General features: G+C 39.8%; 3 protein-coding genes across 5 annotated transcripts; all 3 read left to right on the top strand.

The window, feature by feature from the left end:
• The first annotated feature begins 3156 nt into the window (after positions 1-3156).
• On the top strand, positions 3157-7042 carry LOC103437988 (aluminum-activated malate transporter 9). The gene is made up of 6 exons (XM_008376522.4): positions 3157-3642; positions 4144-4281; positions 4413-4682; positions 4801-4937; positions 5041-5187; positions 5859-7042. Exons 1-6 carry the CDS (start codon positions 3255-3257, stop codon positions 6585-6587), a joined length of 1809 nt encoding a protein of 602 aa, XP_008374744.1. The 5' UTR covers positions 3157-3254; the 3' UTR covers positions 6588-7042.
• Positions 7043-7546: 504 nt separating this feature from the next.
• Positions 7547-12062, top strand: LOC103437989 (serine/threonine-protein phosphatase 2A 65 kDa regulatory subunit A beta isoform-like). Its single transcript, XM_008376523.4, has 13 exons — positions 7547-7712; positions 8004-8420; positions 8738-8984; positions 9122-9234; positions 9373-9452; positions 9619-9760; positions 9896-9976; positions 10076-10180; positions 10658-10840; positions 11011-11103; positions 11295-11434; positions 11518-11584; positions 11705-12062. The coding sequence occupies exons 2-13, from the start codon at positions 8028-8030 to the stop codon at positions 11822-11824; spliced, it is 1764 nt and encodes a 587-aa protein (XP_008374745.1). The 5' UTR covers positions 7547-7712; positions 8004-8027; the 3' UTR covers positions 11825-12062.
• A 580-nt stretch (positions 12063-12642) lies between these two features.
• Positions 12643-19413, top strand: LOC103437990 (coatomer subunit alpha-1-like). 3 transcript variants are annotated; one of them, XR_011582442.1, is made up of 6 exons: positions 12643-13009; positions 13931-14020; positions 14142-14367; positions 14708-15202; positions 15453-18479; positions 19145-19413. XR_011582442.1 is itself a non-coding variant. In XM_008376524.4 (4 exons), the coding sequence occupies exons 2-4, from the start codon at positions 14160-14162 to the stop codon at positions 18398-18400; spliced, it is 3651 nt and encodes a 1216-aa protein (XP_008374746.1). In that variant the 5' UTR covers positions 13379-14020; positions 14142-14159; the 3' UTR covers positions 18401-18857. The 3 variants fall into 3 exon arrangements, 1 of the variants encoding a protein (XP_008374746.1); XR_529741.4 differs by lacking the exon at positions 12643-13009 and having other exon boundaries at positions 13379-14020; XM_008376524.4 differs by lacking the exons at positions 12643-13009; positions 19145-19413 and having other exon boundaries at positions 13379-14020; positions 15453-18857.
• Positions 19414-21260: the final 1847 nt, after the last annotated feature.

The following is a 21260-nucleotide window of genomic DNA, read 5'->3' as shown; positions in this document are numbered from 1 at the left end:
ACGGGATACTAAATGTTAATATACAATTAGAGGAACACTTCAAATTTTTTTTCTCTAATTCTATGATAAAATACAGTGTTCTCCCATATCTCGACATACTAGAAAATGTGGCTTTTTTTTTTTTTTTTTTTTTTTTTTGAAAAGATACAATAGTAGATTTCATTTCATTATAAATTGCATTACAAAGGTTGATCCATCTCTAAGCATAGAGCTACACACAGTCCTCAACAAGTATATAAGTTAAGATACTAGGTGGGGAACCGGTCCATTCACAACTTTGCATCAGAGATAGGCCGACTTTTGCAAGGCGATGAGCAGCAGCATTCGTGTTTTGACGAATGTGGGTGATATTTGCTTCAGTGATTGTGTTGAGTAGAGCTTTGCAATCCTCCACAACTTGTTCGATGGGTGACAAATTGAGGGAAGGATCCCTCAACGCCTCTACAATCAGAAGTATGTTTCAATAAAAAGGAATTGATAACCCCTGTCCATCGCCCATAGCAAACTTTCCCTCAACACCATAGCTTACGAGAGCAGCAGGGAGGATATATTTTCAGAGCTTCCAATACAAGCAGCCACAAAAATACCATCACCATCCCTGATAACAGCACCGAAACCAGCAGCAAGGCTTGTTGCATTCCATGACCTGTCAACATTCATCTTGAGTTGCCCCTGGGGTGGGACAATCCATCTAGGGGTGCTTCTAGGGGTGGGCACAGTTTGGTTTGGTGCGGTTTTAAGTGAAACCAAAACCGAAACCGCAAGTTTTTGCGGTTTGGTTTGGTGCGGTTTTGAGGCTAAAACCAAAATGAAACCAAACCATTTGGTTCGGTTCGGTTTGGTTTTAAACGGTTTTGGTTTGGTTTCATTGTTTGAAAAAGCTATTATGGTTACCTAGTTGTATCTCATTTCATCCAATTCAATAAAAAAGTTTTGGTGTTTAAACTTTTGACATTAAAAACAAGTCCTTCAATAGCCCAAATTCAGCATTATTTATTGTAGTCAACAGCCAAGATGCAATACACATTCAATCTTAAGTTCAAGAGAGTTCACATCATGATGCAGGGATTGAAATCAACATGCAGCCCTAAGTAACGCGAACATCTCCTTAATCAAGGGGGCGGATTCAATTCGTGTAGGCGTGTGTAATTGTGTATACTGGCGGAAACCTATCTAGTATCTACCCATTATTTGCATGTTATATAAAATTTGGAAGAAAATGAAATTTCAAGGCATGGCCATTCTAGTAAGCAACAAGCCTAATTAGTACTTAATTTGCTAAATTTAATACTTAAATCTAATAAGAAGTGGATTATATCGACTAATCTAGAAGCAGATATGACATTTTGTCTTTTTTTTTTTGCAGAACTCGTGAACTTGAATCATATTAAATTTTACTCTGATTTATCAGGTTTATATGTACAATCAAGAACATTTTGACATTCTGATGTTCATGAACGAAGAAAATTCAAAGACTAACCAACGAAAAACCAAATCCCCTTTTGATTCAAAACCCAACCCTGAACTCTAGAGGCTAGGAGCTGGAATGAAGGGGAGGCCGAGAAAGAGAGAGTTATAAGCTTAGATGAATAAAGTTGAGCAGTACAGACTAGAAGAAAGAAAAGATAGAGATTATGTGGAAATATTATGATGAGGTTGAGTCCATAGTAAATGTATGGACTCAATGAAATAACAAATTAAAATTTAACATTTAATAAAGTTGTGCGGTTTTGGTTTTGGTGCGGTTTTCAAAAGCTAAAACAAGCGGTTCGGTTTGAAAACCGCAAAACTAAACCATTCGGTGCGGTTCGATTTGATTCGTGTTTCGGTTTCGATTTTCGGTGCCAAGTGCCCACCCCTAGGTGCTTCTCAATCTGCTATTCTGTTCCTCACTTGTGTTCGTGGTTCTGGTAAACTCAAGCCACCATTGAATAGCACTAGCAGTACATACCTCAGGAGACTCCAGCTTCTCGTCCCAGAGTTTCTTGTTCCCTGCCCCCCATAGTGCCCAACAGACCACCAGGAAAACTTCAAAACTTGCCTTGGGTATCAAATCCGCAATCTCATTGATCCATATCATGTAGGATGAAGGGTGAGTGTTCCTCAAAAGTGGACCCACCTGCGAGCTCATCCACGCACATTTCGCATAATGGCATTCCTTCATTAGGTGGATGGTAGATTCGCCATATGCACCACACAATCCATATGTGGCTTTGTTTTTAATAAACATGTGCATGAATTTGAATTGACTGTTCAATAGCCACTGTATCAAGTTTCTACATTTGTCCAGAACCACTGTATATTTTGCTGCAATAAGTCGAAAAGGTGACGAATCATTTCCTTTGCTGTTGAAGGAAGTACGAATCATTACGATACGCGTTCGAATGATAAAACCTTATCCGGATAAATTTAACGGCGCTGCCAAACTCCGTCAAATCAATAAATTGAAACCCGCAGCAATTTCTTTGCACCTTCCGTAACTAAATTATTGGACCTCTCTCGTTAATTTGGTTACATCCGGCCAAAATAATAGTTTCGTTAAAAAAAAAAAAAATTTTGTTTCTCAAATAATACAATTTTTAAAGATTATATAATTATTATTAATATTCTAAAAATCTAATTATGAACTAATAATGCTTACCCTTTTATGCATCAAATCTGACCAAATGCAAATAAGGTCGCTCGAATGTTTTGGTTAGAAGAACCTCCTGATATAATTACAGATTTTCTTTTAGAGAATAGTACAAACTTTGTAATTTTGTTGATGCAGGAAGCTTTTTTCCCTTTGAGCTAGTTGAAATCTCCAACAAAGTTTTGATTGAGACTCATTTAAATGCATCCGCTTTTTTATATGTATGTATCATTTTTATTGTGTCAAAGAATATCGTACTTGTTCTAAAAAAAACTATCAAATAAAACGTAAATTGACATAGCACCACAATTTCGTACTAAAAGTAAATAAACACTGGAAAAAGCACTCCAAATTTCTAGAATATAACAAAAAAAGACAAATAACAACAAAATTTCTTTAGATCCAAACCAAAACATTTTCTGAAGCAAAAAAAAAAAAAAGTAAGTAAATAAACAAATAAATAATAAATAAAAAAAATCCCAAAATAGTATAACCACATGTCTCCCAAGTTCAACAAACTCAAGCTCGTACTTTCTTGTTTTGTAATTAACTTTTCTTTCCTCTTCGGTGTTACAAAGATTTTTCGTTCCCTCTGCTTTCCACTTTCCCTCTTCCAACAAAAATGGCAGCAAAATTGGGTTCCTTCAAGTACACTTTCCAGGAGAAGAGAGAGCGGTTGCTCTCCGTCCAGAAGGGCTACTCCTACTCCGAGCTGGGTGGCTTCCCCAACATCGAGGAGCAAGACCCGTCGTCGGGGTCTACCCGCTGCTGCACTTTCCGATCAGTCTCTGACCGAATTGTCGGCTGGTGCCGAACCGTGCAACATGTCTCGAAACGGGCCGTTAAGATGGGTCAGTCCGATCCGAGAAAGATCATCTTCGCCGCGAAGATGGGTCTGGCGCTGATGATCATCTCGCTGCTCATCTTCCTCAAAGAGCCGTTCAAGCAGCTCAGCCGCTACTCCGTCTGGGCAATTCTTACCGTTGTGGTGGTGTTCGAGTTCAGCATAGGTAAAATTGCTGTCTTGCCCATTCTCTTTGTTTTCGGGTTTATTTAGCAGTTTCATCATCTGGGTCCTCGTCCAATTGTTTTTACGGCGGAACCTCAACTTTCTTCGGCCCGATGCTTTTAAGCATTTCTCTGTTTTTATTGGATATTACTTTTGAATTTTTTGCAGAATTTGAGTTCTTTGTTTGTAGATTTGTTTATTTAATGTGGAAAGAAACGAACTTTACTGTGGTGAATTTAATAAAGTGGAAGGGAATTGGAAAAAGCATGGAGCTCATGATTATAATAATTAATTGAAGCTAAAGTTTTTTCCTTCTGTTTTTGTTCACGGGAAGTTGTTATTTAGAAGAACGAATTTTTTGAGACCAAAAATCTTTCTTTTGTATTAATAGTAGTTTGAAAGGTAAATTCTTTTTGTTACTGTTGGACCTTCGACTCGATTTTGTTCTTAGCCGGGATTCAAAGTGCGTTTCTTTTACACTGCAATCTGTGTTCTTGTGCAGGAGCGACTCTGAGCAAAGGATTTAACCGCGGTTTGGGGACCCTTTCGGCTGGAGGCCTGGCTTTGGTTGTGGCAAACTTATGTGAGCTAGCTGGAGAGTGGGAAGAAATCGTTATTTTCGCTAGCATCTTTATCGTAGGTCTGGATTTGCAACCAGTGTACAGTTTTGGTTTTTGTAATGTCATTGAAAAGTTCAACTATATGCTAGACTTGCTAGTTGCTAACTTTTTGTTTGATTTTCATTTTCGTGACATATTATGCGGTTGCTAGGATTTCTTGCAACTTATGCGAAGCTATACCCGACAATGAAGCCTTATGAATATGGGTTTCGGGTGTTCTTGTTGACATTTTGTTTCATCATGGTATCTGGGTATCGAACGAGGGAATTTCTTCATACAGCTGTGTCTCGATTCTTTCTCATTGCACTGGGTGCTGGTGTTGGTTTGGGAGTAAATATATGCATTTTTCCCATCTGGGCTGGCGAGGATCTGCACAACTTGGTGGTAAAAAATTTCCTGGGTGTTGCAAAATCACTCGAAGGTTCGTTTACCGTATGCTTCGAATTTGTTGGACATTGTAAAATCTTTTTCTTTTATATGCCAAATCCCAGTTTTGTCATTACCAATTTCCTTTGCTGACCATCTTTATCATTTTGTAGGTGTTGTTAACAGTTACCTTAATTGCGTTGAATATGAGAGGGTCCCTTCCAAGATTCTTACCTATCAAGCTTCAGATGATCCACTCTATAGTGGCTACAGATCTGCTGTGGAATCTAGAAGCCAAGAGGACACTCTGGTATTTTCCATTGCAATATGTTGATGATTGGCAATTCACTGCATTAGCATATTTTTCGGTTTTGGTTTTGGTTTTGTTTTAAACTCATTTTTTTTGTTTGAAGATGGGATTTGCTATCTGGGAGCCACCACATGGTCGATACAGAATGCTTAGATATCCATGGAAGAACTATGCAAAAGTGGGTGGTGCACTGAGGCATTGTGCATTTATGGTCATGGCATTGCACGGATGTATACTTTCTGAAATACAGGTACTAACCATGTCCAACCACATCTTGAGGCTATTAGTAACAGAGATTTAGTGTTGGTTTTTTTTTTTTTTCCTTCATTTATCTGTGCTTCTAAAGATGGTTTGATGTAGCATGGCAATTTGCTCATTTGAAAAGCAGATCCTTCTAATTTATCGTTAATTGTGTTTGTTTGAGAACGTGTAATTTCTTTCCCACGTCTGTGAGACTGTGACCACAATGGAATTTGTGCACTCAGGGTGTTCATAGATTTGTTTGTTGCTTAAATTTATCCTCATGGTCTACCTTTGCCCGTTAATTTGAATTGTGCATAAATTACCATAACTTAAGTTTTTCTTGCGTATACATGAATTGCGAGGAAGCTCATTGAGTACCGGTAGTCATGGGATCCATGACCTTTTCATTATCATGCATGGGAAAGTTTTTCCTGCAACACATCTCCGGTGTTTTGGTATTGAAGAATTCTTGTTGAATGATCTATTTGTGTGGGGTATAAATACTGTATTTCTAATTTTTTACGTGGTTTCTCATTTTGGATGTTGATCTTGTTTATGTGTGTGCACCTTTAACGTCTTCAAGATTATGGTTTTTCTTGAACTATCTATTTCTTTGTGTTCATTTATTTGAAATGTTTTAATGTCTTTTTACTGAACCGCCGGTATATTTATATGTAGGCTCCTGCTGAGCGAAGACAAGTATTTCGTAAGGAACTTCAAAGGGTAGGTTATGAAGGTGCCAAAGTTTTACGTGAACTTGGAAACAAACTGAAAACAATGGAGAAAATAGGTCCCATAGATATACTCAATGAAGTGCACGAGGCTGCAGAAGACTTACAAAAGAAAGTTGACCAGAAGTCGTACCTGCTTGTTAATTCAGAAGGCTGGGAGATTGGAAGTCGACCAAAGGAGCTGGGAGAACCTCAGGACTTACTGAACGTGGATGATGAAGAAAATTATTTCCGGGAATACAAATCCCTTAGTGAAGCTGTACTTGATCTCAGTTCTTTTCCTGCGCCTCAAAGTTGGGATAGCCAGATGCCCGCAAAGCCAAATGGCCCAGGCTCCATACCAACTGAAGTCAACCACTCGAACTTGCCCACAGGTGTTTCGTCAGGAAGCATGTTCATGAAACAGATATCGTGGCCTGCAGGACTTAAATTTAAGGCTGAGGAACCGCCAGTGGCGGAGGAATCCAAAACCTTTGAAAATGCTAGTCAGTTGTCGTTAGCCACATTTACATCCCTGTTGATAGAGTTTGTCGCAAGGCTTCAAAATCTCGTAGACTCATTTGAAGAACTAAGTGAGAAAGCACATTTCAAGGAACCTGCCGAACCACCAGAAATATTACAGCCACCTCGCAGTCACAGGTTTTGGACCCGGTTGCTCAACTGTCTGAAATCCTGAAATCAGCACGCGGCAGTACTATTCCGCTTTATGGAGATCTGCTTCTACTGCTAGTTCAGTTCCAAAATACAACGGCGGCACTGTTTTCTTCTGCTGCTGTCAATGTCATTGCTCACAAGAGCAGTCGGCCTTCTTATTCATCGATGACAGGTGAAGTGATCTCTATTTGGTTGACAAAGTAAGCATATAAGCCGCCCGGAGATGGTGATACCTCCGCCGGGGATGGGTCGGATAATTTGCAGGCTAACGTTAAGATTACTCAGATCAATAGGGGATAATGAAACTGTTGTTTTCTGACTAACACTGCATACTGATGTTGGTGGTTTTAGTTTTTGCTCCACCAAATTGTCAGATAATATAATTCGGAGTTAACAACTTTTTACTTGGCTCTGTAACGCCCTGTATCGCGAACTATATATTCATCTATATATATTGCGTTTCAATTCCTAATCGAATTCAATACTCGTATTTCACACAGTTGGTCTTGACTTCGATTACTCACGCTAATGAATTACACAATGGTGGTAAGGGAGGTTGAAATGCCTCTGAAGTCTTCCGGACAACTAAAAGAGTGGATTTCCGTGTTAAAACCATCAGGTCTTTTGAAAAAAAAGGGAAAATAAATTAGACTTGACTTTTTAATACTAATAGTAGAGATATCACTCAGTACTACACTCTGGTGATATTCCTCTTTACTTGAAAGTGAGAGGTCTTAGGTTCGAATCTTGTGGATGACGAATTCGATACCAAATTAGGCTGTTGGCTTAGCCGAACTCCCCATTTCCTTAGTGAAAAAATATCGATGTATGAAAGAAAAAAAAAATACCAATAGTAGAGATAAAAATGGGGGAAAACCGGATCCGGTGCTGCCCAAATTGGGACACGGAAAAAGAAAATCGGGTCGGGCAGGATCCGGTCCTTCCCACCGTAAAATGTTTGGTAAAAAAAGAAGGGAAAAAATACCCGATTTTGACGGAAAATTAAAAAACTAATCACACATCTCTCTTTCTCTCTCCTCGCGCTCTCTCTCTCTCTCTCTCCCCTTCCGGTTTCTCACCCAAAAGATCTGTCCCATTTCCAACAGTGTCTCCTTCTAGATCGAAGCTCTGCAAACAAAGCCCTCAGGTAATCCACTTCTCTCTCCTCTCTCTCTCTCTCAATCTGCTTGTTTGCGCTTTGTTCTTCGGATCTTGTTGGAAATCGCTTGAGATATGTTTTTATTTTTTGCTAAGCATTGTTTAATTGAATTTAGGGTCCGTAGCTCTTTCTTAAAGTAGAGGAATTTATGGAATTCGTTTCAATTAGGGAGTAAAAGTTAGGGGGAAAGTTGAAAACAATCGAAAATTGTTACATGTATTTGATGCAGAAGTGGATTTTTTTTCTGAAGTTTGTTGGAAATTTTTGTTTTTATTTCAGTTAGAGGCGTAATTTGTAGAAAAGATGGCTATGGTTGATGAAACCTTGTACCCGATCGCGGTTTTAATCGATGAGCTGAAGAACGAAGACATTAAGCTCCGTTTGAACTCAATCCGGAGGATTTCCACGATTGCCCGTGCACTCGGGGAAGAGAGGACCAGGAAGGAACTGATTCCTTTCCTCAGCGAGAACAACGATGACGATGATGAAGTGCTGCTGGCAATGGCGGAAGAGTTGGGGGTGTTTATCCCCTATGTGGGTGGTGTGGATCATGCCAACGTTCTGCTCCCGCCTTTGGAAACGCTCTGCACAGTTGAGGAAACATGTGTGAGGGACAAGGCGGTGGATTCGTTGTGTAAAATTGGCGGGCAGATGAGAGAAAAGGACTTGGTTGAATATTTCATTCCTTTGGTTAAGGTTAGATGATTTGGTCCTATTCCATTATTTAATTGTAGTTGTTTGCCTTCTCGTTACGCTTTCACTTTGGACACATGATCTTGTGGTTTGACATGGCGGATTGGGTTGTAGAGTGTATGTAAAATGCCATGGTAGTAGGTTCACAATACAAAATTTTCGTTATCTGTTTTATTTTCTTCCCAGTTCATAAAATGTAATTATTCACAAAATCCACTAGAACTTATATTTTGTTCACGTTCTCCCCTATGAGAATGCTCTACCGCAGTGCATTGGAATGACTTGTCTGTATTTCTCTCCATACATCATTTTGAATACAGAGACTTGCTGCCGGAGAATGGTTTACAGCCCGAGTTTCATCCTGCGGTTTGTTTCATATTGCTTATCCTAGTGCCCCAGAAACTTTAAAAACGGAACTACGGACGACATACAGTCAACTGTGCCAAGATGACATGCCCATGGTTAGGAGATCTGCTGCAACTAACCTGGGAAAATTTGCTGGGACTGTAGAAGACGTGCACCTCAAGGCTGACATAATGTCTATATTTGAGGATTTGACACAGGATGGTATGTGTCTCTTCTCACTCTTGTATAAAATTCTATTATCATACACCAATATTCTATCTTTTTCTTAAAGACGGTGTTATTAATCTTAGCATTGGTATTAAGTATGAACTTGTTCCTGATGAATCTTGTTTTTTCAGATCAGGATTCTGTTCGGTTATTGGCTGTTGAGGGTTGTGCAGCTCTTGGGAAGTTGTTGGAACCTCAAGAATGTGTGGCCCATATTCTTCCTGTCATTGTTAACTTTTCACAGGTATATCATATTTCTGAGGGTTATTATTGCATGCGGTAATGAGCAATCTTTACACATTGTTTATTCTGAATTATAGAAATTGCAATATTTGATGTACCCTCGCCAATATTCATGATGCAAACTTGTTCTTTGGACCAGGATAAGTCTTGGCGTGTTCGGTACATGGTTGCGAATCAATTATATGAGCTGTGTGAAGCTGTTGGTCCAGAAGCTACAAGGTAGTCAGTTTATTTTGTGGCTTGGCTTTTATTGTGAATACTTTATTATTTGGATTAGGATGTTGTAATTATGTATATGTGAATCAATTGTCCGATCTCTCTCTCTCTACCTACTTAGTTGAGTTCTAAATTAGTTGATGAGTGTGGTGATGTTGGTATATATTAGGTCGGACCTGGTGCCTGCATATGTTCGGCTTCTTCGGGATAATGAGGCTGAAGTACGAATAGCTGCTGCAGGAAAAGTAACTAAGTTTTGCCGAATTTTGAATCCAGAACTTGCCATTCAGCAGATCCTTCCTTTTGTAAAGGTTACACATCTCACCTAACATGTGGATTATATTTTCCCTAAGCAGTTTGTTGTTGAAGTTTTTAGGCAATGCTAAATGCTGTTTAGCTTTTGCTTGTTTGAAAATGGTATGACTTATTATGTTTGCCTGCCGTAGGACTTGTCAACAGATTCTTCCCAGCACGTTCGTTCTGCATTGGCATCAGTAATAATGGGAATGGCACCAGTTTTAGGAAAGGCAAGAAAATTTTGGGGCTTATTTAATTCAGATTCTTACTTCGAAGCTAATTTTTCTCCCTCTCATTATATGATTGTTACTTTCTTTTGGTGGCTGCAGGATGCAACCATAGAGCAGCTGCTGCCTATTTTTCTCTCTCTTCTAAAAGACGAGTTCCCTGATGTGCGATTGAATATTATCAGCAAGCTTGATCAAGTCAACCAGGTTTGTCACAAGTTTTTCTATCTGTATGCTTTACATATTCTTTTTTCTGTGTGTATCGAACTGGTGGTGTTAAACATAAGATTTTGTATATTGTACATACTAATATGTGGTGGTTGGACTGTGTGGTAGTCAATTTTGTTTTGGATTCTTTAGGAAGGTAGACCTGTTTAGCAGCATACTGCTTTTATATGAAACATAGCTAGCATTTGTGCTGAAGCAATGTTGATGAATCAGAAAAAGCTTTTGCAGTATGGTGCTAAATTTTTACTTTTACAGACGTTAATGGTGGTCTGAGAAGGAAATTTTAGCATTTGCAAAGGAACATAGTATAAACATGAGCAACTCAATTGTTGGAGTTTTCGGATTTAAGAGACGCAAGAAAGGCTTTAAATTCTGAAATCATAGTCATTAAGTGTATTAGTTAAAGTTTTCATATTGAATTTGAAAAAGTCGTGGATATATCACTTGTTGATGCAGGTAATTGGGATTGATCTGCTGTCCCAGTCTTTGTTGCCGGCAATTGTTGAACTTGCAGAGGATAGACATTGGAGGGTTCGGCTTGCGATAATAGAATATATTCCTTTATTGGCAAGTCAGTTGGGTGTTGGGTTTTTTGATGATAAGCTTGGGTCTCTTTGCATGCAGTGGTTAAATGATAAGGTTAGTGCGGCGTATAATGGTTTCCTTGTTATGAAGTAAAAACATAGGATTCTTCTTTCTGGATGGTTGACAGCTGGTGCCGTTTCAAATTGTATAAACTGTAATCGGTGGTGCAGTATTGCCTTGTTTTAGATCTATTTTACTGACAAAACTTCTGATGATGATGGTAGGTTTACTCAATACGTGATGCAGCTGCTAATAATGTGAAGCGCCTTGCGGAAGAATTTGGCCCTGAATGGGCAATGCAGCATATAGTCCCACAGGTTTTCTCTCTTTCTTTTCCTTATTCTGAAAAGATTAGATATGGTTATGTCTAAGCTGTAGTGACAGATTACTAAACATAGTTATCGGACCCAGCCTTGTTAAGGGACTGGATCGTTGAATAGTGTTCTTTCGAATTCGAAAATCTCTTGACATGGTAACTAAACAGTTGAAATTGGAAATCTCTTGACAGGTTTTGGAAATGATTAGCAACCCCCACTATTTGTATCGGATGACGATTCTCCATGCAATTTCCCTACTTGCCCCTGTTTTGGGATCAGAAATCACTTGTTCCAAGCTTCTACCGGTGGTAGTCACTGCATCAAAAGATAGGTATCGATTAGAAGCTATTAAGTTAAATTACTCTTCTTGTTTGATTTAATTTGCGCTGTTGGGCTGAGAGTTGCTTCTTGTAGGGTACCAAACATCAAGTTCAATGTGGCTAAGGTGTTGCAGTCAATTATTCCGATAGTTGATCAGTCGGTAAGTAATAAAAATCTCTTCATTTGATACTTTGAAGTCACACAAGCATAAAATTCAAAACACAATGCGCAGATCGCGTGAAAGTACTGAAAGGACTTATTCATAATACGCATTGCGCAGGTGGTGGAGAAAACTATTCGTCCTTGTTTGGTTGAGCTTAGCGAGGATCCTGACGTTGATGTAAGGTCCTTTGCTAGCCAAGCCCTTCAGTCAAGTGAGCAGGTCATGATGACTAGCTAGCGACGTAGTCCTCAGTTTGCACCTTGTTTACGTTTTTTGTGGACCACGAAATTCAGATGTATCTTTACCCTCTTGAGACGCAGAGGTGGTTTTCGTACGCTCAAACGATTTGCCATGATTTTGATTCTTTAGTACATTTGTTCACATCAGTGTTAGTAATGTTGTTGTATCCAAATGTGGTGTTGGAATTTAGTTTCTTCACCTTTGTAATGGGTTGCGATGAATGGTCTTCCTTTTCCTTCCGAGTCTCACGGCATTAGCAAAACCATTTGCGTAATGGTGGTTCAACAAAAAATTCATGATCATTGGTCTCTTAACTCATCAAAATATTCAGGTATGGTCATTTTTGTTAACTTCGTCAAAACTTCCGTCAAAATAAGATACGTGCCACACTTGAGGCTGAATGAAGGGGTAAATATGAAAAATTAAATGAGAAAATTGTAGCATGACCTCTCAATTTTTACGCAATTAGAGTAATAGTTTGTATTAATGGTCTTTTTATTATGACTCATTTTAATTGAAGTTTTGAAGAGATGACGAAAATGATTCTAGTGGCAAGCCACCGTTATCCATCCCTCCTTGGGGTTGGGAATATTCACAGAAACATTTCAGCCTCTCTCTGGTTTCCAGACCAGCAGCAGGATTCGAACATGAAACCTTCAGTTTTTAGTACCAAGGGGGTTCGAACCCATTCCCACTTGGCTGAGTATGTTTCCCTTAAACCATTTTGATAGCAAGTTTTTTTCTGTTAATACCTTATGAGTAGCATATTTATAAAAAAGTAGATCATAATAAGTTATCAATTCTCATCTTTCATCCGATCCCAACTTTTATTTGACCTAGCCGAAAAACCCATCTTTCCCAATTCCTCTCTCTCTCTCTCCCTCCCTCCCTCCCAAAATTATACCCAGAAATCCCAATTTCTTTAACCTAGCCGAAAAAAACCATCTCTCCCTCTCTCTCTCTCTCTCTCTCTCTCTCTCTCTCCCTCCCTCCAACCAAACACAACAAAAACCCAGAAATCCCACCTCATAAATCAAGCTCACCTATTTCCCCAACCTCCAATTCCCACCTCCCCTCAATTTTCGAGTCAAATCGGTGAAACTCACTGTCCAATTTCATTGGATTTGACGAAAAATTAACCATGGTGGAGACTTTGCAGCTAGAACGGTTCCAATCGCCGAGGTAAGTGCTCCGGTTATCCTTCAACAGTTCAACATTTTGTTTTGTTCTCCTTTGCAAGTTCATTGGATTTGACGAAACGAGTTTTGTTTGATCTGCAAGATGGAGGTAAAGGTTTAATTCTTGGTTTTCTAGGTGAACTGGAAAAAAGAATAAACTGTGCTGTAGTACTCATTGTAAACTCGCAGTAATGTGTTTCTCCCATTGCAAGTATGATGCCTTTTTCATTTACCACTAACTAACTAGTAATTAACTTTTGCTTCTGTTTTTTTTTTTTTTGTGTGTAAAGCTCTGCCTTGCTACTTTTTGGATTCTGTTAAAATGCATAGTTCATTGTCGATCTCAGAAAATCGTTGTTGCAAATTTGTTGCGGGTTGATTTCTCATTGAGGATGCTCAAGGCAGGGAGAAGCATGTGCTCCAGATTAAAATTATAAAAAAAAAAAAAAAACCGAATTGGACCGAAACCGAACCGAAAAAAATCAAAACCGAAAAAAATCAAACCGAAAAAAACCGAAAAAAAATCGAACCGAACCAAACAGTAATTTCAGTTTGATTTTTGGTTTCGACCAAAAATCGAACCAAATGAAACCGAACTCACCTCCAGTGGAAAACCCACCTCTAGTGGTAAATTGGTTATTGTATATTTTGCGAAAAATTGTAATAACTCGAAGTCAATTGCTCACTCGGGTGACGCACTTCTACTTAATCACGTCCGTCGGATTCCAATCCAACGGCCACCGTCATCTCGCCCAATCCTCTGGGGACGCAATTCCACTCGATCACGTCCATCCAATACCAATCTGACGGCCACAATCACCCGGAATAACGCCATAAAATTAATTAGTAAATAAAATCCGTCTTCTCTATCTAAATTTAACTCACCATTTGTCTCTCTCTCTCTCTCATCTTTCTCTCTCCATAGATACAAAACATACATACATCGACCTCTGGAGGTAAGTTTTGGATGCATTGGTGAGAAATTCGGATCCCTCACTCACTGATCGGATCTAAGGTACGATGCTCATCACGATTAGGGTTTCGATTCAGATCTTTCCCAATTTTGTTCCCCCTAGGTTTTGCGTTTTGATGAATTTGTGGTCTGTTTGGTTTTTATGCGATTCGATTGGGTGCAGTGACCGCGGTGGTGAAAGATGTTGACCAAGTTTGAAACGAAGAGTAACAGAGTGAAGGGACTGAGCTTCCACCCTAAGAGGCCGTGGATCCTCGCGAGTCTTCACAGTGGTGTGGTCCAGCTATGGGACTACCGCATGGGGACGCTCATTGATCGATTCGACGAGCACGATGGGCCTGTTCGCGGCGTCCACTTTCACAAATCTCAGCCCCTCTTTGTCTCTGGAGGTACCGAATTCGTATCTGAATTATTATTAATATTTTAATTTTGTTTGGATTTTGATGTATGCATTTGTTTTTTCGCAGTTAGATTTGGTAATTTTTGTATCTGGTTTGATTAGATCTAGGTTGGAGGCAACTGTGAATACGAAATTAGAAGCGTAATTTGAATTTGTTTTGAATAAAATTGAAATTGACACAAACTTAGCCTGAGTGCTTATATCCGAAAGTTTCCAAGGCTTATATTCGATTGCGTTCAGATAGCTCTCTGTTCTCTATTGATTTTTACCAATGTTACTTTTTCGTGTTACGCTTCATGTGTTAATCTAGCTGTGTTGCATTTTTACAGGGGATGATTATAAGATTAAAGTTTGGAACTATAAGATGCATAGGTGTCTTTTTACTCTTCTCGGGCACCTTGATTATATCCGTACCGTGCAGTTTCACCACGAATACCCGTGGATTGTGAGTGCCAGTGATGACCAGACCATTCGTATATGGAATTGGCAGTCACGTACTTGTATTTCAGTGTTGACAGGGCACAATCATTATGTCATGTGTGCCTCATTCCATCCTAAAGAAGACCTTGTTGTATCTGCCTCTCTAGATCAGACTGTCCGAGTTTGGGATATTGGTTCCCTGAAAAAGAAGACCGTATCACCGGCAGATGACATTCTGCGACTAAGTCAGATGAACACAGATCTTTTTGGCGGTGTTGATACTGTTGTTAAGTATGTCTTGGAAGGGCATGATCGTGGTGTCAATTGGGCCTCATTCCACCCCAACCTGCCTCTGATTGTCTCAGGAGCAGATGATCGCCAAGTTAAATTGTGGCGAATGAATGGTATCATGATAATTATTTTCCTTTTCATAAGATTCATGGGGCGTTTAACAAATAATTTTATTAAATGTTAGTCTCATAGGAGTCCATGGAACAATTTCTTTTGAGTATAAATTTTGTTCATCTGTATTACAGAGGCAAAGCTTTGGTTACATAGGCATAAAAGATTATGGTGCTTCTGAATAATCATTTCAATTGTGTAGGGGATAGAGTGGTTTGAGTTACTGATTCAATTTCTTCATTTTGTATACAGATACAAAGGCTTGGGAAGTGGATACATTGAGAGGGCACATGAATAATGTTTCATGTGTCATGTTTCATGCCAAACAGGACATAATTGTATCTAACTCGGAGGACAAAAGTATACGTGTCTGGGATGTAACGAAGCGGACTGGAATTCAAACTTTCCGAAGAGAGCATGACCGTTTTTGGATTCTTTCATCTCACCCTGAAATGAATCTGTTGGCAGCTGGTCATGACAGTGGCATGATTGTATTTAAGCTAGAGAGGGAACGACCAGCCTTTGCAGTGAGTGGTAGTTCTCTGTTCTACGTTAAAGATCGCTTTTTGCGGTACTATGAGTTTTCAACCCAAAGAGACACACAAGTTATTCCAATTCGACGCCCTGGTTCCACCACTTTAAATCAAAGTCCAAGGACTCTTTCTTACAGTCCTACAGAAAATGCAGTTCTTATTTCCTCAGACTTGGATGGGGGATCTTATGAATTGTATTTGATACCCAAAGACAGCATTAGTAGGGGTGATAGTCTGCAAGATGCAAAGAGAGGTGTTGGAGGTTCAGCTGTGTTTATTGCACGGAATAGGTTCGCTGTGCTTGACAAAATCAACAACCAAGTCTTGATTAAGAATATGGCGAATGAGGCTGGTAAAAAGATCCCCCTTCCTTTTGCTGCTGACGCAATATTCTATGCTGGATCAAATAATTTGCTGTGTAGAGTAGAAGACAAAGTGGTTATATTTGATCTCCAGCAGAAGATTATACTTGGTGAACTTCAAACCCCCTTCATCAAGTATGTTGTTTGGTCCAATGACATGGAAAGTGTTGCCTTGCTCAGCAAACATGCCATTATCATTGCCAACAAAAAGCTTGTGCATCAGTGCACTCTTCATGAGACAATCCGTGTGAAGAGTGGTGGATGGGATGACAATGGTGTTTTCATTTATACGACTCTAAATCACATAAAATATTGCCTTCCTAATGGAGACAGTGGAATAATCAGAACCCTAGATGTTCCTATTTACATTACGAAGGTTTCTGGAAATACTATCTTCTGCTTGGATAGGGATGGGAAAAACAGGGCCATAGTTATTGATGCTACGGAATACATTTTCAAGTTATCTCTATTGAAGAAGAGATATGACCATGTAATGAGCATGATAAGGAACTCACAGCTATGTGGGCAGGCAATGATTGCTTATCTGCAACAGAAGGGGTTTCCTGAAGTTGCACTCCATTTTGTGAAAGATGAAAGAACCAGATTCAACCTGGCTCTGGAGAGTGGGAATATTCAAATTGCAGTTGCATCCGCTACAGCAATCGATGAAAAAGACTACTGGTATAGGTTGGGGGTGGAGGCTCTTCGCCAAGGCAATGCGGGTATTGTGGAGTATGCCTACCAGAAGACTAAAAATTTTGAGAGGCTATCTTTCCTTTATCTAATTACCGGTAATATGGAAAAACTGTCCAAGATGCTGAAAATTGCTGAGGTTAAGAATGATGTCATGGGTCAGTTCCACAATGCACTGTATCTAGGCAATGTCAAGGAGCGTATTAAGATCTTGGAGAATGTTGGCCACTTGCCACTTGCTTACATCACAGCTTCAGTTCACGGCCTGCACGATGTTGCTGAAAGGCTATCTGCAGAGTTGGGAGAAAATGTTCCGACATTGCCGCAGGGGAAAGTGCCCACTCTTTTAATGCCCCCTACCCCAATTGTGTGTGGCGGTGATTGGCCTCTTCTTAGAGTCATGAGAGGTATTTTTGAAGGTGGATTGGATAATGTTGGCAGGGGAGCTGCGGATGAAGAGGATGAGGCTGTTGATGGTGATTGGGGTGAGGAGCTGGACATGGTTGACGTTGATGGCTTGCAAAATGGAGATGGCACCGCAGGATTAGAAGATGAGGAAACAGGTGAAGGACATGAGGAAGAGGAAGGATGGGACCTTGAAGATTTGGAGCTTCCCCCTGAAGCTGACACACCAAGGGCTTCTGTAAATGCTAGTTCGTTTGTTGCTCCAACTACTGGCATGCCTGTAAGCCAGATTTGGACCCAGAGGTCATCTCTTGCCGCTGAACATGCAGCAGCTGGCAATTTTGACACTGCTATGCGTTTACTGAAAAGGCAACTTGGATTCAAAAACTTTGCTCTTTTAAAACCAATGTTTCTTGATCTTCACACTGGCAGCCACAGCTATCTTCCTGCATTTTCATCTGCACCGGTGATATCTCTAGCGGTTGAGCGGGGGTGGAATGTATCTGCTACCCCAAATGTGAGAGGTCCACCAGCACTCGTGTTCAATTTTTCCCAGTTGGAAGAGAAACTGAAAGCTGGTTACAAGGCTACCACAAATGGGAAGCTCGCCGACGCTCTGAAGATCTTTCTGAGCATTCTTCACACAATTCCTCTGATTGTTGTTGATTCTAGGAGGGAAGTCGATGAAGTCAAGGAGTTAATTATAATAGTCAAAGAGTATGTTCTGGGATTACAAATCGAGCTGAAGAGAAGGGAAATGAAAGATGATCCAAAACGGGAGCAGGAGCTTGCAGCTTATTTCACGCACTGCAATCTTCAAACACCTCACTTACGGCTTGCCTTGAATAGTGCACTGACTGTTTGCTATAAGGCCGGGAACATTGCTACTGCAGCTAACTTTGCCAGGCGGCTGTTGGAAACAAACCCCACCAATGAGAGTCTAGCAAAGAAAGCCCGGCAAGTGCTGCAGGCTGCAGAAAGGAATATGACTGATAAATCTCAACTGAACTATGATTTCAGAAACCCATTTGTGATTTGTGGGGCAACATATGTACCAATTTACCGAGGACAGAAGGATGTCTCTTGCCCATATTGTAGCTCACGGTTTGTGGCAACTCAAGAAGGGCAGCTCTGTACTGTTTGTGATCTTGCAGTGGTTGGGGCAGATGCTTCTGGGTTGCTATGTTCTCCTTCTCAGGTTCGATAATCAAGCTTACCACTAAGGGTTCATCCTTTTGGAAGCGGAAGTGATCATATCAGTTGATCAATATCTGCCAGTTAATTGGGTAAGTAATACAAACAGTTCAACTTTCCAGTTGATTGTTTGTGATCTCTCCTTTTCTCCTTTGTTGTCTTTGATCCATTGATGAAAGTCGATGGTGTTAAAACTGTTTGTGAAATGACACTGTCCCCGTATCTGTGTTATATCAGTTTCATGTCTCCTTTCTCCTTTCTTGTCTCGTTTAGGTTGGCTGCTTTCTTTAATCAGAGGGTCATGGAGTAATTTATGCATGTTATTTTCTGCTTATCGCACTCGGTTGTTTGTAACCAATAACTTGAACATTTAAGTGTTGAGGTCATACGCTGGTTTGTGGGTGGTGTCATATCCTGTTGTGTTGTAAGAAGTATTGTGATGTTTTAGTTCTGTTCTCTTCTGTCTTGCAGTTTCTTGTGCATCTTTCGGATATTAATTTTAAGGTAGATGTAGTGGAGTGCAGTCCGTTTCTGCACAACCGGGGGTTTTTGTGTTACTTTTGTATTTTATGCAGTCGGCCTACTTATGTTGCACTAGGTGTTCTGTGTGGGGTGTCTGCAATTTCTCTCTTGCAAAACCAATTTATTTCGACATTAATTTTCACTCTCGGTCATTCCACAATACTAAACGAGACTGCTCATTCCTCGAAGTTTAGAACGTAAACTTTACTATGCGCATTCTTCTCTCTTTTTGCAGACGATGGCGAGCTAGGAAGGGGAGGATGCCCCGTTTTTGGCAACGTTGGTGCTATTTTGTTTTTCCGACCGAGGCAAAAGCATTGGTGTATTTACTCCTAGAGAACATTAGAATTTTAGAACTTTGGGCAATGTTTTTTTTTTTTTTTGATTGAAATGGTTATGTAGTTTCAAAGCGCTCACAGTTTTTAATGGTATAGTTACTTTTAGTTGTCCAGAATTACAGTTAGAGTTTGTTGTTATGATATAAACTATACTTCGTATTTGAAAGATTATTGTTTTAGCACAAGCCATCTTTGATTAACTTATTTTGTTTGCCACTTTGACGGGGATGGGTCGTACGGATGGGTTGCGAGCGCCGCTCTCGAGTCGTCGTGGCAGGCTTCGGATCCGGCGATATCGAATTGTCGCGGCCGCCAATCTCGAAGTGGGTGTGGGTCGTCTGCATCGTCAGGGCTTGGTGAGCGGCGGTGTTGTCAGGTCCCTCGTGAGCAGCATCGTGGGTGGGAAGGCGCTTCCCTCGTGAGCAGCGTCGTGGGTGGGTCGCGCCTTCCCTGCCCTGTTTCACCATTTCAGTTTTCAGTCCAGTCCAATTCTATTCAGGCAGTCACAAAACCCGAACTTAAGGTCCACTTAACAAAACCCGAACTTAAGGTCCACTTAACTACCATTAAACTTTTGAGAACTTTAACGAAAAGCTTCCGGTACTGTTTATTTTAACGAAAAATCATATTTTTATACTAAAAAGTCAATTCTGGTACTATTTACTTTACCCTTTATTTTGTCATTATCGTTAAAACTCAAAGTTTTCAAGTTTTTTTAATTAGTTTTCTTTAAACAGTTCAGGGTAAAACTCTTCCAAATTATCTGACCAGACACTTGGATCTCTCCCATCGTCCAAATGTTTGAGACGATTCAGGATTTCTAGGCATCTAATATCCACCAACTGTGACGTCCCCCATGGATGCATGCATGTGGAATCAGCAATGGTGCAACCGGATGAAACCGAACGCTCTCTTTGACAACCTTGTTCAAGTAGTCCAAATTCGGCAAATGGCTCCCCTCCACCGTTGGATCCATTCCGATCACGGTATGGAGCCCTCGTTGGAGAAACTTCAGAACCCTAGGATGCCTCAAGGGTTCGGCTAGAGTCCAAACAATCGCAGTCGCTGACATGTCTAGGGCACCCGAAATCATGTCAAGTAAGATGGCTTTCGTGTTGGTTCGGTCGACGACTTCACATCCCATTTTGATATATTGCCAAATGGAGTCAAATCAAGCATGTTTTAAATGATTTTGATATATTACTAAGTGGAGTAAAATCTATGTTTAAATTGTATATTACCAAATGGAGTCAAATCTTGCATGTTTAAAATGATTTTGATATATTATCAAATGGAATCAAATCTATGTTTAAAATGATTTTGATATATTGCCAAATGGAGTCAAAATCATGCATGTTTAAAATGATTTTGATATATTACCAAATGGAGTAAAATCTATGTTTAAATTGTATATTACCAAATGGGGTCAAATCTTGCATGTTTAAAATGATTTTGATATATTATCAAATGGAGTCAAATCTATGTTTAGATTGTATATTACCAAATGGAGTCAAATCTTGCACGTTTAAAATGATTTTGATATATTACCAAATGGAGCCAAATCTATGTTTAAAATGAGTTCTTTACCCTGCACTAGCATTCTCTTCCTCCTAACTCCTAATTCACTTCCGTTCTCTCACACTTTCTTCTTTGTCTTTCTCTCTCTATAAAGAAGTCAACAAATGACGTTGACATAACTTAATCGTAACCATTCAAACAGAAGAGGAGGAAAGAGGAGAAAGATTATGAGGGGAGAGAATCCTACTCCCTTTACCCTACTAAGTCAAATCTTGCATGTTTAAAATGATTTTGATAAATTACCAAATGGAGTCAAATCTATGTTTAAATGAGTTATTTACCCTGTACTAGCATTGTCTCCCTCCTAACTCCTAATCCACTCCCATTCTCTTACACTTTCTTCTTTGTCTTTCTCTCTTTATAAAGAAGTCAACAAAAGATGTTGCTATGACTTAATCGTAACCGTTTAAATAGAAGAGGAGGAAAGAGAAGAGA

The sequence above is a fragment of the Malus domestica genome, chromosome 06, assembly GCF_042453785.1.
Source record: "Malus domestica chromosome 06, GDT2T_hap1".
In the NCBI taxonomy this organism is placed as follows: Eukaryota; Viridiplantae; Streptophyta; class Magnoliopsida; order Rosales; family Rosaceae; genus Malus; species Malus domestica.
This window is presented reverse-complemented; position numbering and strand designations above follow the sequence as displayed.